The 16,473-nt window shown below is 39.6% G+C and overlaps 1 protein-coding gene across 7 annotated transcripts in view; it reads right to left on the bottom strand.

The window, feature by feature from the left end:
- The window catches only part of NDRG3 (NDRG family member 3), a 219,394-nt gene that overhangs the window by 86,475 nt on the left and 116,446 nt on the right, over positions 1 to 16,473 (bottom strand). For 6 of the 7 annotated variants that reach the window (XM_029614181.1, XM_029614180.1, XM_029614176.1 and 3 more), the window contains one exon: positions 13,152 to 13,169. The exons of the other annotated variant lie outside the window; for it this stretch is intronic. In XM_029614181.1, the coding sequence (XP_029470041.1) occupies positions 13,152 to 13,169 (18 nt within the window). The remainder of the gene's footprint in view (positions 1 to 13,151; positions 13,170 to 16,473) is intronic. 7 annotated transcript variants of the gene reach the window in all.

The raw sequence follows: 16,473 nt of genomic DNA, 5'->3' as shown, positions 1-16,473 counted from the left end.
ATACAGGCCATGCAGAGTCATTCACATCTGTGTACTCTATCTACATTCATCTGTACTACTTCAGCCTTAACCACAACCTCTTTCCTGAGATTTTATTCCACTTGATCCTAATACTGTACCAAGCATTTAACATTAAATACAATCAATCATATACACATAAATCATATAAAACATCAAAATTCCAATACTTATAAATTGTTCCAAAAGCTTCATAGAATAAGTGAACCTTCAATTGCTTATTTAAAGTTTTCACATCCTGAATGAGATTCAAATGACTGGGTAACCTATTCCACAAGACTAGTCCAATAAATAAGAATGCATATGCCTGGGTGGTACCAAGTCAAAACTGTTTAAGAAGTAACCCCCAATTGTAACAAATTTGATGAACAAAGCAGAATTAGAAGAGGTACAGAGAAGGGCAACCAAAATGATAAAGGGAATGGAACAATTCCCCTATGAAGAAAGCCTAAAAAGGTTAGGACTCTTCAGCTTGGAGAAGTTGAGGGGAGATATGATAAAGGACTGTACAATAATGAGTGGAATGGAACGAGTAAATGTTAAGGCAGCTGTTTACTCTTTCAGAAAGTACAATGAACAGAGGACACTCAATGAAGTTATTAGGTAATACATTTAAAACTAATAAAAAAATTTTTTTTACTCAACGCGTAATTAAGTTCTGGAATTCGTTGCCAGAGGATGTGGTAAACGCTATGGGCTAGATTTTAAAAGCCCTGTGCGTGCTGGCACACGCAAAGCCCCGGGACACGTGTAAGTCCCGGGGCTTCGTAAAAGGGGTGGGAGGGGGTGTATCCAGGGTCAGGGGGTGGTCCCGAGTCCCCCGGCACTGCGGCCTGTGCTGGGGGATGCCGAGGCGGCAGGCGTAACTTGCCCAACAAAGGTGGGGGAGGGGGCGGGGGAAGGTGGGGGGACTCGGAGGGAATGGAGGCAGACTGCGCGGCTCGGCGCGCGCAGGCTGCCAATTTTGCGCAGCATTGCGCGCGCCAACCCGGGATTTTATAAGATACGCGTGGCTACGCGCGTATCTTATAAAATCCGGTGGCGTGAACAAAAGTATGCGCGTGTATGTTTTTAAGATCTACCTCTATTAGTGTAGCTGCATTTAAAAAAGGTTTGGACAAGTTCCTGGAGGAAAAGTTCATTAATCATTAAGGTAGAGTTGCAGAAATCCACTGCTTATTCTTGGGATAAGCAGCTTGGAATCCATCTACCCCTTGGGATCCTGCCAGGTACTTGTAACCCTGCTTGGCCACTGTTGGAAATGGGATACTGGGCTTGATGGACCTTTGGTCTGACCCAGTATGGCAAGTCTTATGTTCTTATGAAGCTGACAAGAAGGTTGATATAAAAGATAATAAAACTGACAAATATGAAGGATATTCTTCTTTAATTACTAGTACTTTATAAAATAAAATTAGTATTTAAGATTTTATATACTGGGCCACTGGTAACTAATGTAACTTAATCAACATTGGTCTAACATTCACATTTTCCCAAAAACAGGGGCGGATTGGCCTATCGGGGGATCGGGCATACCCTGGTGGGCCGGTCGAACTAGTCACGTGGTCTGTCGAGCATGGCCGTGACAGAGCCACGCTCGGCAGACAACGTGGTAACTCCTGGGCAGCGAATCCCCGGGCCGGTCTTCATCGGGAATCCGCCACTGCCCAAAAGTAACAGTTGAAGTGTCTTAACTTTATATTTAGGAAGCCCAATTAAAGGCGAATTACTATAAATTAATAATAGTTGAATGAAACACCTGAACAATTATATGAAAATCATCCTGAAATAACACATCACAAATATTTCAAAAGCTACAGCTTGTAAAACCCTGCTTGTAAATTTTTTGAATATCTGTAGTTCAAGACTGAGAACTAGCAAATTGAAAGCCCAGGTTGTGAACTGATTTCAAAGGTAAAATTGGACCCCATCAATTAACAACCCTTTACATGTGCCTGGACTCGAGCAGTATGATATCTTTGCATTCTCACGAGTGGCATATGACCCAACTAGTATTCTATACGTTGAAAATGCTAAAACCTCTGAAGTTCATTTTACCAACTGATATGTTTAGAATTGTCCTTCAGTCTTTGGGAAGCTTGACTACTGTAACTCCCTGTATGTAGGTCTTCCAGACAGTTTGTTAGATTTCAATTGATACAACATGCTACTGCGCAAATGCTTTGGGGCATAATTAGGAGTGACCATATACAGCCTGTTCTGAATGAGTTACATTGGCTCACAGTAAAATATAGGTCTAAATTTAAAATAACTATAACGCATATATTATTTAATGTGGAGTATGGTTGTGTGGTCAGAAATAAAATCAGTTGGTATATGCCTGTTTGCCCTTTACGTTCAGCAGGCCAAAGGCTGTTATAGATATTTGTCAATCATGTTAACCAGCACCAAAATGTTTGAGCTAGAGCATTTTCATACATCTCTCTCTAACTCTATGGAATTCATTATTGGTCCAGCCTAGAGCCAACAATTGATATAAAAGGTAGTCAAGAAACAGGTAAAGGCTATTTTATTTAATTTAGAGATGCATCTGGATGATGGTCAGCTAATTTTTCAATTATTTTGTGTTTAAATTTTTATTTATACAATTTCAAAATATATACATCAAGGAAACCTTGAAAGAGAAAACCACAAGCTGATACCAATGAAAAATAGACAATAAGAATAACAAAAGAAAATATGAATTGCAGTTAAAGATAAAGTCCAAAATAGTGTGTAATGCAATATCTCACTCTTAAAGAAACAAGAGGAAGAAAACCTTCAATCTTATAACACAGGAAAAATAAAGGCAAGCTGACAGACTCAATGAGTGCTCTCAAATGAGAACTTAAATATTCATCTAGATAGGAATATCAGGCGCATCAACTGGGGGCTGCAAAGGAACAACTTATCAGCCAAAAAAGAAAGAAAGTTGATTAGATTCAAAGAATACATACATAGTATTCCTACATTTAGAATAGCATTTACAGGAAAATTTACTGTAATAAAGAATTGAACCCCTAAATTGCAAAACCTTAGATCCCATAAAAGGAACTTCCTTCTTTTATTTGTGTTGTTTTTGCCACACCTGGAAAGTCCATAGTATGACACTGAAGAAACATCCTGCCACAGTGCCTAAAATACATTTAAAGAATCCAGTCTCTATCAGTTTAAAACCAGGGAAACCAAAAGAATAGAAGGTTTTGCCAATGCAGAATTAGAGGTTTCCAACAAAGCTGTAACACCCAAAGAATTATCCATGATTGAAGAGTTCCTGGGATCTTCTCCTCTCAAGTTGTTTTTTAGACAGAGATAAATAATATATTCTGGTAATAGGAGGGAGGGCATTTTCAGGAATTTTCAAAACTTCCAACAAATACTTTTTAAACATGTTTCTTGGGGAGGTCATGGGGAAACATGGAATGCTAAAGCATACATTTTTACACCTTAAAGTATTTTCCAGATTTTCCAGTTTGTTGGAGAGTACAATATTATCTTTAACAAGAATATCTTGTATAGATTTAATGTGAGAAAAAACAGTTTTAATATCAGATAGTTTGAGCCACTTCCACATTCGCCTTCTCTAAAACCACCATTTGAGATTCTAGGGAATGGACCTCAGATTGCAAGGTTCCAATTTGAGCAGAAATCATCTTACCCAAATCTTCTATAGCCTCCCAGATGGTCTCAAGAGTAAATGTAGCTAGCCTCATAAGCAAAAACGGCTCCTGCTGAGAAGGCAAAGAAATAATAGAGGTTATGCCTCTGCCAGTCCCCTCCTGTGATGCATCTGAGTCCTCATGTAGGTGAAATTGGAACTCACGGTTGGCTCCATTCCTTCATGTTCCCTGATTTCAGAGGAGTCGCTGCAATGTCATCTATCAGTGACTTGTCTGACCGCATTGAAAGGAGCCTCAACACTGCTGGATCGGTGGGAGGTGTTCTCAAAGCCAGATGTTGCGATATCACAGAGCCAGGCAAAAAGGGAGGCACACTTTCCCTTCCCGATATTGCCATCAGTTGTTCGGTCAATGATGGTTGACCCCAGAGAACGTGGGCATCCATCGATCCACGAGGAGTAGAGGCAAGTAAAGCCACAGGGATAGCCATGAGTCTGCCCTTTCTCTTGTTGTCCATTAAGATAGTCAGAAGAAAAAGAAGTTAAAAATCCCCCAAAAAACGGAGCTCACCTTGCTAGCTGCTTGCCATTGCCATCTTGGATTCCTGCTTATTTTGTGTTTTATTTTACATTTGTATTTTGTTATTTTTATGATGTATTGATTTTATGGTTGTGTTGCCTCTACTCTGCACTGAACACAGTCTGCTGGGAAGTTGCAGAATATATGATTTTAAATAAACATGATATCCACATAGCTTCTGTCTTTTTGACATTAAGCATCAAATTATTACTAGTCATCCAAGTTGTAATATGATGAAGTGGTATTAATATCAACCTGAACCAGAAAAAAATAGCTGGATATCATCCACATAGATATTGAAAATGGCACAAACTGTTTAAAAACCTGAGTAAGTGAGGACAGATAAATACTGAATAATGTAGGTGATAAGATTGATCCTTGTGGAACAACCACTCTAGAATCTTGCCAGGCAGACTCATCTTGACCTATCTTAACCTGAACTTTCCTATCTTCCAGGAAAGAGGAGAACCATTGGTAAACCTGTCCTCCTTTTCCTATTGCTCTCAGTTTTGACAGAAAAACTGAATGGGAAACAATATCAAAAGCTGACGACAAATCTAGAAATATACAGTAGCTAATTACTACACAGCCAGTGTCAAGTTATCGAAGAAGAAAATCAGAGTCCAAGAAATTTTCCATGCTGTGTCCACCATGGAAATCACACTTATGCTAAGTATATGATACTCTGTAAGAAAGTTAATTGACATAATACTATTCAATCCACTACTTTAGCAAGAATTTGATTCAAAATTAGCCTACAGTGTGCATAGGTTTTATCTGAGATCAATCCACATTACAACACAGAACGTATTATAGCTCATTTGAGGGTTACAGGAAAAACACCCTCCTGTAGTGAATGATAACCACCACCAAAATAGTTAAAATAATCTTACCTTACTAGCAAAGCTCCCTCTAGACAAGGGTCTAACTGACATGAAGAACAAAGTAAGGAGTGTAGTAGGTGATCTTCCACATAGATACTGACTGGAAACAATGCCAAATTGATGTCACACAATTATGTTTGTCCCCTGAAATTGGCAATTAAGATGCAACTTTGTTTATATAATAATCCTTAAACAATTAACTTTTTGGATACATTTTTAGAAGGTGGCTTACTTAATTAACTACATGAAATAACTCAAAAGGTCTATTAAAAGAACAATTTAATTGTTTATTATAATACTCTTTTTTGATAGATTGATTAATGTATCATAACTAAAAAATAAATACATAAATTTGGTTTTTTGTGACTAAGGGCAATTTAAAGGATTTCTGCACTGTTTCCAGGCTACATTGCTACGCATTTGATGACTAATAAAAGGAAAATTTAGTCTAAAAGTAATTAAATAATGGCTAGACCATAATACTTCCTTACTACACAGAAAGGTCCAAAGTATGAACAGCCTAGTGGGTAACAAAAGAAATCATTGATTTAAGGTGCAACATTTAAAGCAGTTGCTGAAATTCCAAACAAAAAATAAAAGAGTTCTAAGTAAGCTATTTGTACGAAGATCATCATCAATAAATCAAAATCTTATCAGATTTTAAAGTCCTAGACAACAAATATGCTCCTAAATTTCTCGTGACTGGATCACAAATATCTGGAGGACGCTGTAACAGCAACATTATCTAGGTCATTAAACAGCACAGTAATTTTTTCACAATTCTCAAGCTTGTCAAAATCTTGCAATTTAAATGGGAAGACATCGTTATAGATCAATATAACTTCCAGCCTCGCTTCCCCATCCTGCCTGATGATATAATGAATAACCTCAGACAAGGCTTTCAACAAACATACTTTTGAATCTAAATGCAATTATTCAGTTAAAAGCAAATCTAGCTTATCTAATATGGTTGATAAAATCAAATCAACTTTATGTTTGACTGAACAAAATTAAGATAAGCTATTGAAAGAGATGAACAATGTTGAATACTACTCATTTTAATAACTGGACAAGCCAAACAAGCAGCTGCATCATGCTTATTTTTACACAAAAGGAGGAAACTCCTGGGGAAAATAGGAATAATGTCCACATTCCAAAATAGAGGGAATATTGAATTACTCATATACCATTATGAAGAAAAACAGAATAAAAGCCAAACTCTGAAAATTAGAAATAGCCCACCTGCTTGCGAACAAAGGGGTATTATTCTCCTTGCCGATGACCTTCACCAGTAGCCTGACACCAGAGACCTTTTTAAAAAGTCTACCCGGCCATATCAGACACCATCGCTGTGTATGTGTAGATGGACAGAGTTACAGGCGGGGTGATAACACGCCGGTGAGGGAGGCAGAACTCACCGGGAGACATCCCCTGGAATTTGCTCAAATGATGAAATCTGTTCTTGGATGCAGGCACAAAGCGCCCAAGGTAGAGAAAGCAGTTAACTGTTGAAACTTCATTGGCCTTTTTTTTTTTTTTTTAAACTGTTTATTGGGTTTTTATCATTATAAACCATAAACCAGCAACAGTAGAATGGTATGATATAAAAATGGTACAGAACATGTAAGAAAAAACATTACATTGAGGGTCCGTAATGTACAACAGATATGAACTTTAGCCCCAAGGGGGCCAGCAAAGTTAAAGAAAATAACAGTAAGTTGTATAGTCAACCTATGCTACTGTTGTCCTATCATCTTCCCACGTGTCCTCTCCCTCCCTACCCCCCCCCCCCCCATATCTATGTATCTACCTCCCCCCTCCCACTGCCCCGCTTGGGTGATTGTTGCTCAGCAAAACCAAGAATATAACTGTCGTTAAGCAACCGTCTAAACCGGCAATATCTTAGGTTGAAGATAGGTGAGGAATGGTTCCCAAATTTGTTCAGTATCAAGCTGCTGAGAAGAATGTTGATGTCGATAGACGTACATTTCGTGCGATTAGAGCCTGAGGAACAGTTTAAACCATAGGTCCCATGTTGGAGCAGAGCCTTCTAACCACTTAGTAAGAATCGCTTTCTTCCCTACTATAGCTGCTTTGATCAGAAAGGCTCTTAATGGCTTCCGTCGGTGACCCAGGAGTACATCCCATCCCAAAACCCCAAACAACCAGAGTTCAGGTGTCAGAGGGATTTTACAGTGCCAGATGTGCATACAAAAAGTTAATCGCCAGCCATAAAGTTTGAACAGACGAGCACGCCCAAAAAACATGGAAAATGTACCTGGAAGGACTCCACATTTTTTACAACAGAGAGGGGAAATCACATAATTTTGATTTAAAAGCTTGGATAGGAGTTATAAACCCTTGCCATAAAATTTTATATTGGTTCTCCCTCATGTCCTCGTTAATGGAAATGTCTGGAATTGCTGAAAAACAGCGTAAAAAGTCATCATAGGCAAGATTAAAATCACTCCAATCGGACCATTTTTGATATAGGAGCTGTAGGTGGTGCTCCCCGGTCGGAGCTAATTCCCTATAGAAAGTGGAAATCCTGGGTCGTTTATGCGGCCCAGTATTGAGAATTTTCTGTAGCGCTTCAGTAATGGAGGTATTTTGCCAGTTCGGCATACATGATTGCATGAAGTGACAAATCTGCAAGAAGGCATAAAAATCCGTATGTGGGATACAGAATTGTTGTTGAAGCTCCGTAAAACTATATAATATCCCAGTGAGCGGGGCAATCAGTTGATAAAGGAATTTTAAACCCTCAGCATGCCAACGGCGAAAGGGGGAGTCTTCAAACCCAGGCAGAAAATAAGCGTTGTATATAAGTGAGAAGGGTGTAATTCGTGCTCCTTGATGAATCCGTTTACATAGGGTTGCCCAGGCCATTCGACATGTGGAGACTAAGATGTGTGTCCTAAGGTGTGGTGGGACATCTGCTAGCTTCGCGTGAATCAAAAAATGTAAAGATGGCACCTCGTACCACAACTTTAGTACTGTGTTAGGAAGGTAAAAGGAGGAACCAAAAATCCAGTCACAGACATAGCGCAGATTGCATGCTAGATTGTAAATTCTGAGATTGGGACAACCCACTCCGCCCTTCTGTGGTGGAAAGTATAGCATTTTTAATGGTATGCGAGCCCGCTTACCCCCCCATAAGAAACTACGGAGAGCTCGTTCCAGTTTATGTAGGTCTGGCGTGGAGACACAAATCGGGAGCATTTGAAGGGTGTAGAGCCATTTTGACACAATTACCATTTGATAAAGACATACATGGCCTCTCAGGGATAAAGGCAATCCCTTCCATTTGTTTAGGGTATCAATCGTATATTGCAGTTTTGGGTGAATATTTAGGTGATAAATGGAACCTAATTTATTGGGTATGGTAATCCCTAAGTACTTGAGGGCATCAGGTGCCCATTTTAACGGGAACTTTCCTGCCCAACCCGAACGTAAGTTCTGCTCTACATCCATTGCTTCCGATTTGTCTCTGTTGATTTTAAGACCCGCAAATATACCGAATCTCTCTTGCACTTCAACAGATGCCATAAAGAAGTTTGTGGGCGGGTCAGAAACACCAATATGTCGTCAGCGAACGCCGCTACTTTAAAAATTTGGCCTTGTTTATCAAACCCATGAATATCAGGGTGAGACAATTTTGCGTAACTGGGGGTCAATGGTGAGGATGTACAGGAGAGGGGACAATGGGCAGCCCTGACGAACTCCCCTTTGGATATCCACTGGGTCGGACTGTGAGCCATTCGCCATGCTTCGGGATTGTGGGTTATTATAAAGAAGTTGTAAATAAGTCACAAATTCTCCTGTCACGCCATAGCGCGATAGCACAGAGAACATATACTGCCATGACACCCTATCAAAGGCCTTCTCACTATCAAAACCAATAGCTAGCACAGACAGATCGTGCTGCTGGCAGAGCCGTATCGCTGATAGTAATTTGACGATATGACCGGTAGCAGAGCGACCCTTAAAGCCCACTTGTTGGTCAGTAATTAAATATGGAATAATCAGTGCGAACCTGACCGCCAATACTTTCGCCAATATCTTTTCTCCAGTTTACATCTGGTAGATTAAAATCTCCAACAATCACCACTTCTCCCTTCTTACTCATCTTTTGGATGTCTTCAATCAGATCACTGTCCAGTAATTCCATATGATTTGGAGGCCTGTAAACCACACCAATAAAAACTGATGTCCCATCATCTTTTTTTAGGGTGGCCCATAAAGCTTCTTCTTTGCCCCATCTTCCCTGCAGCTCGGATGCTTGGATATAGTTTTTGATATAAAGAGCCACTCCGCCCCCTTTTCTGTCCTCTCAAGTTATATCCCGGTATGGTAGTATCCCAATCATGTGAATTCGTGAACCATGTCTCCGTGATAGCAACAATGTCCAAGTCCGCCTCCACCATTAGGGCTTATAGGTCTAGGATTTTATTTGTCAAAACTACGAGCATTTGTGCACATAGCTTTCCAGCTGTTCTGGAAGAGGTTAATGCTTTTCTTGGACTCTCTGAGTGACTTATTTAGCTGACCTTTGTTATCTACTTTGCCTTTATTTATTGCATTTGTATTTGGGTATGTATGTGTAACTCATGGGACATGAGTACAGAGCAATAATAATTATCTCCAGAGGGATAGTCACCTGAAGGAATAGTACTGAAATGGTGGGATGGGTGCCTGGGGTCTCAGACAGTCTAGGGCAAGGATGGGCAATTCCAGTCCTCGAGGGCCCCAAACCGGTCGGGTTTTCAGGATATCCCTAATGAATATGCACGAGAGAGATTTGCATGCACTCTGCCTCAGTCATATGTAAATCTTTTTCATGCATATTCATTAGGGATATCCTGAAAACCCAACCGGTTTGCAGCCCTCGAGGACCAGAATTGCCCACCCCTGGACTAGGGGCTCCTTACCTCTAAAAAATAGAAAAATGAAAATAACCTCTGACATCCTTGGATCCTGTTTAAATCCTAAATACATTAGCATGAATAGTGCTGAGTTTCTTACTGACAACTAGAAATATAGGCAGTTCAATAGTAGCAGATAGTCTATCTTGGCAAAGGTCCCAGGATTTATGCACAACTTAAATACATCATTCAGACTTCAGAAAAAAAAAATCACAAGTCATTTTAAATCTGCAAGTATAGTTCATAGACCAGTGCTTACAGTATTTAACCATTAAGATTTTTTTTAAAATCATAAATATGTAAGGAAATAAGGTTTCTTTTAATATAACAAGAGGCTCTTCTTTGTAGCACAAAATTGTATAGCAAGGCATTTGGTTAGCTAAACTAAGCATTTATGATGTAAGGCATTATAACATTATATCCGAGATCATGAATCTATGTAGCTAGATCCTCTGAATATGTCTTAGAATTTATGCAATATGTACTGAAATTAGGTGTTTCTTAGCGAAGAATACACATATACATCACATACATACACATATGAGAGCATATTACAATACACAAATATTGAAAAATCTCAACTTTAATTCTATTGCTTCCTCTTAAGAGATGTTTACACAGTTTTTAATAGAATCTACACACTAGAGCTTAATGATAAATTCAGTACCTAAAATCTTGAATTTATATGTGTGATCATAAGTTCATGTGTCTGAGATGTTAAGACTATGAGTCCACATGTTAAGATGATTTGCCATAAATTGTCAACAAAAGAAAAGTATAAATACGATGAAAAACTGGTACTCGAGGCTGCCATTTTAACTCATAGCAGACCAAGACGAGATTGGCTATTCATTCTTATATGGTAAGACAATTCTATTTGTTATGTATCTTTCTATATCCAAGATAAGTCTTGAATTTTAAATATTGTTCCTCAAATGTGTAATAAAAGTATATTCTTTTTAAGAATGTATTTCTGCCTAAGTTATTGAGTTGCTCTGTTCTCATTAAATGATTGTTTTTACTAACACGTTATCTCTAAGGAGTACTGATATGTTAACTTATGTGACATGGGGGTTTCTAAGGAGAGTGAATAACCAATAAGGGAAATCCTTAAAGATTTCTCTCACTTGGATCAATCTAACCCCCTGTTCATTGTAATTCCTCCTTATTTTGAGTTACTTGTAAACTGGCGTGATGTGCCATACGAACGTCGGTATATTAAAAGTTGTTAAATAAATAAATAAATAACAGAGTATCGAACCTGAGATGGTGCTTTCCATCACATCTAACCTCAGCAGGCACCCTACCCTAGTAATACCATACCTCTACCAAAGAAATTAGATACATAGAAGTACTGTACACACATGTGCAAGCATCTGCTTAACTAACAAATAACCCTTAAATAATGCACTCATATTCTCAAAGGCCCTAGAGGGCCTACATAAGTAGACCTACTTATGCACCAATGTGCAAGCACATCTTATGGAAAAAAAAAAAGGGGCAATCATACATATCTGAGAGATCTCTATTATTGACTTTCATTATTATAATCACAGCCCTTGTAGAGAAGTCAAACATCTACCTGTCATGCTATTACTGTGAAGCAAAAACAAAATAGCAACACCACTGCATCAGCAAAGTCACCTTCAAGTCAACAATTCACACAAGTTCAAAGTAGATCACCTTGTGCACAGAATGTTTTATCAGATGGGGCCTGAATGGAGTTTTTCCCTTTATAAGGGTTTTGGGAAACACATGCAAAATGGGTAGAATTCCTTAAAAAATACACCAAGTGGAGCTATTCCCATACATAAGAGGCTGCAAACCAAGAAAGTGGCACACAGATGGCCAGATCTTCAGAGGAACATCAGTGCTAGTCTAGTGTAACAAAAACGACAAGAGGTGGATGGCACCTTAGAGACTAAGTGATAAGGAAGGGTGTGTTGCTTTCAACTAAGAAATCACTGCAGACTGTAAATCTGGTGGAAATAGAGAAAATTTTAATAGCTGAAAGCTATAAAAAGCATTGAAAAGAAAAGTTCATAGCAGTGGGTCTGGTTATTGCAGCCAAGCAAGATGAGGCAACTTGCATACATGCTTTCAGCCAGACTGCCCCAGAAGACCCAGTATGATCCTTGGGGGTTCACAGCAGGTTACGGGAGACACCCCAGTATTGCAAGCAACTTGAGGGTTGTGAACTGTTATGGATTGTGGGACAGGAGAATCCATAATCCTGTCTGACAAGAGTACTAGTGAAGCAATTTTATCTGAGTATCTGTGAAGCAACCTTGCCTGAATCTAATCTTGTCTGAAGTAATCCTGTCTGCACCTGATTATCTGTGAAGCAACCCTATTGAACTTCTGGTAGTATCTGTAATATATGTGAGAGCTAACTGGAATATTCTGACTCCAAATGGACTGTGAACCCACTCATATATTATGTTTAAGTTAATGAAGGTGAAGAGAACCTGTTACCTTTTATGTTATGAATAAACCTTGCACTGAATGAGATTAAATAAAATTTATGAATTGCTTTCCAGATTTACTAAAAAACAAACCTCAGTGATGTACAAAAAATTACAGAATACATAATCAAAATAACAAAAATAAAATACAAATAAATCATAATGATCAGATCTACTACCCTGATACCCGTGTTTCATATTCTGTAGCTAGCAACCTGACAGTTTTGCCTTGAACTGTGTCTTGTACCTTGCCAAGCTTAGCCTGGTAATAGCAGAAGAGTGAGAGGGGATAGCTACATTGGCATACAGATTTTACATAGATCAAAAATAATGTATTTGCAGGCCCTGACCAATAGTGACAAGGCAAAGTAGCACTTGATTTGGGTGCAAACCTGGCTCCCACTCTCTGTAGTCTCCCAACCACATTCAGGGGGCAGATAGGATTTGTCTATTATGCTGGTTAATATCTGCTGGGATGCCATATTGGACAGCAATATTGTGAAGCATACAGCAGGCAAGCACAATTTCAGAAATTGTGTGTGGGTTGTACTGTAAGAGGCCTGCCCCCTCTTGTTTTATCCAAATACTTGAAGTGACTTTTCAAAAATTTAAAAGGTGCACTTGATGACAAAGTGGGAGGACATGACTGCCTCACTGTACCTCCTCTCTGCAGATGTCCTAGGGAGAACAACAGGAGTGAGAAGCCACAACCAGCAGCCATATCCTGCAAAAGAAAGATTGCATGAGATGGGCTGGCAGCTGTCTAAGTATACAAATACTCATAGACCCAAGTTTCCCTGTAGCCATGCTACAGTATTATTTCTCCAATAATTATAGTTATTGCAGCACTTGATATCAGACCCTCAGAGACTGTTCCAACCACCACCATTAACCATATGGCTAAGATCACAAATAGAACATCTGACATGATGATTTCTGTATTGCTTGGGTTTGTCTTATTTTTACTGGAAATTATGATTGTCTTTTTTATTGAATGGCCACTTGAATAACATGTTTTATCAAGCAAGATAAGTTTTAATAAATGAAATAAAAATAATTAACAGTGAAATCTCTGTTGTAGAGCCAAAACCAATCACTACACAACTATCCACAAGGGTTGCAAACTGGCTCCAGATTTTTCTGGGCATGATGGGGCTTGTAGTTCTAATTTCCTTATGCATTCTTTTTTTTTTTTTTCCAATATTGTTTTATTAGGAACCAACCAATCAAAATGCAACATCAACATACAAAGACAACTGAAAATAAGGCGAAGTTCCATAATTTTTGCTTTTCCATCCATCTCACCCCCCTCCCAATCCTCCCTCAATCCATCCCCCCGCCAACTGAAAAGTTCCTTAATATGTCCTCCTGGTGTGCAGTACAAGGGTGAAAATGTTTTTCACTCTCCTCTTCCAGGTACGGTTGTCGCATAAAAGCACGATGGGAATTAGGGAACATCTAACGGAGCAAGACCCTACACTCCTTGGGAAAGAGTATCATAGAAGGTGTACCAAATGTCTTTAAACAACTTCTTTTTCACAGAAAAACGTTTGTAAAGAGAGCCATATTCCAATTGATAAAGTTCCAGTAGTACTGCCTTCCACATCTCGAGTGTTGGGGGATTTCGCTCAAGCCAGCGTGCCATAATACATTTTTTTACTACTAAACAAGCCTCGGAAAAAAAGAGCACATTATCATGATTCAAATTCAAATCCCCCACATCATTGTGTAGCAAGCAAAAGGAGACAGACCAGTGAATTTCAACATCAAACAGGTTCAATAACCAGTGTCATACCTCCTCCCAGAACCCTTGAATATAAGAACATTTCCAAAGACAGTGTATAAGATTGGCACCAGCCCTACTACATTTCAAGCAGGTATCCATGGATACAATATGCATAAGATGCGCCCCGGCCGGGGAAATAATGGTTCAGTGAAAAATACATTGTTGTAATTCCAGATATATAACATTTGTCAAAGTTGGAATGGCTAAATAACATGAAGCAAGCATACGGTCAGTAAGGTCCTCCCTGCAATCCCTAGACCATTTAATCCCCACTTTGAGATATATAGATTGCAGAATTACTGTCATATAAAATTTGTATAAGGACGACAGGGTACCTTTATTGGCCTCCAAAACAGTGAGCAAGGCTCAACTGGTACAATCAATAGGCCCACTGATGGTTTTAAACAGAGTATTACAGCTATCACGTATATGCCCATATAAAAGAAACTGAGACTAATTAAGTCCCAGGAGCGTTTGACACTGTGCAAAAAGTATACACTTTGTTAGTCTGCCAATCTACAACATCTTTCACCTGCCAGTTGGGAGAGAATTTTAAAACGTGGTGCCTGGGTAGGACTGCCAGGGAAGCCGGAGATGTTCCCCGCAGAGGGTAGTACATCGATATGTGAACCGGAAGCTGCATAGTTTTTCTAGTAATGGCCCACACTTTGCACACAGAGCGTATTAGAGTATATTGCATGTGCTGCGGTAATAAATCCTGTGTTGGGACATGAAGTATGAGACAAGGATCAAAAGGAGCACATATATTGACAATCAAATCCCCATCAGTATACGATGAGGAGTGGTTGCACCAGTCCCCCAAAAATTGTAAATTAGCTGCCCAGGTATATACCCGAAAATCCGGTAGGCCATATCCGCCCTGTGTTTTGGGAGCACATAAGGTAGTCAGGGAGAGCCTTGCCCTTCCTCCTCGCCATAGAAAATCGGTGAGAGCCTTTTGCAAGCAGAGCCTATCCTTTAATTTCCAGAAATAAGGCACCATTAAAAAAAAAAGTAGAGGAACTTGGGGGCTATCACCATTTTTACCACCGCTATGCGGCCCTGCAGAGAAAGCGGGAGGGATCACCACCCCTGGAGTTGACGTCTAACTTTTTCTAACAACGGGAGTATGTTAAGTCCATACCATTGGGCAGGCTGCCGGTGAATTTTAATCCCCAAGTATTTAAGGGAGTCTTTTGCCCACTGTACAGGAAAGTCCGGCCAATGACCTTCCAATGTGCCTAAAAGATCTAGGGCTTCAGTTTTATCTAAATTAAGCTTAAAACCAGATATCTGCTGATATTGACGAAAGATGTGGATTGCTGCAGGGACCGACCTCCTAGCCTCCGTAAGTAATAGCAAAATATCATCGGCAAAGTCAGGAATTGCTGCAACCCCACTGATATACCAGTCACTTCAGGTGTCTTCCAAAGCTTATGTACCAATGGTTCTACAGTGAGAATAAATAAAAGGGTTGAAAGGGGCACCCTTATCATGTACCCCGAGCCAGCTGAAATTCCACAGATAGCAGACCATTAACCATGATGCGAGCCGTGGGGTTCGAATACAATAAAGTTATATAATCATATATCTTTCCCACAAACCCCATTTTACACAACACTACCCTGAGGAAGGGTCATGCCACCCTGTCGAACGCTTTTTCTGCGTCGCAGGAAACCAATAACAGTTGGTGTAGATTTTTTATATAGCATTCCTCCACAGCCATTAAAACCTTGTGTATGTTCACTGTGGACCTGCGACCATGTACGAAACCAACTTGGCTCGGGCCCACTAACAATGGCATAATTGTTTTTAGCCAGTTAGCCAGGATTTTTGCATACAATTTGATATCCAAATTTAGAAGTGAAATCGGCCAGTAGGAGGAAGGCAAGGTAGGATCTCTACCAGGTTTACGTAGGACTACTATCGTGGATGCCTGCATAGTAGGTGGCATGACCCCATCCCCTACAATGTGATCAAAGAGCAACGTCAGAAATGGCGCAATCTCAGAGCTAAAGGATTTATAAAAAATAGTAGTTAGGCCGTCTGGCCCTGGGGCCTTATCTGAGAGGGTAGCAATCACTTCCATCACTTCCGCCTCCTTTATTGTCCTGATTAAGGGAAGCAATTTGGGACTGAGAAAGCATAGGTAAAGATAAAGCATCCAAAAAGTTCTTTATGTCCAACCCCTGTACC

The sequence above is a fragment of the Rhinatrema bivittatum genome, chromosome 8 (assembly GCF_901001135.1).
Source record: "Rhinatrema bivittatum chromosome 8, aRhiBiv1.1, whole genome shotgun sequence".
NCBI classification, from domain to species: domain Eukaryota; kingdom Metazoa; phylum Chordata; class Amphibia; order Gymnophiona; family Rhinatrematidae; genus Rhinatrema; species Rhinatrema bivittatum.
The sequence above is the reverse complement of the archived record's forward strand: the minus strand, read 5'-3'. Positions and strand labels throughout refer to the sequence as shown.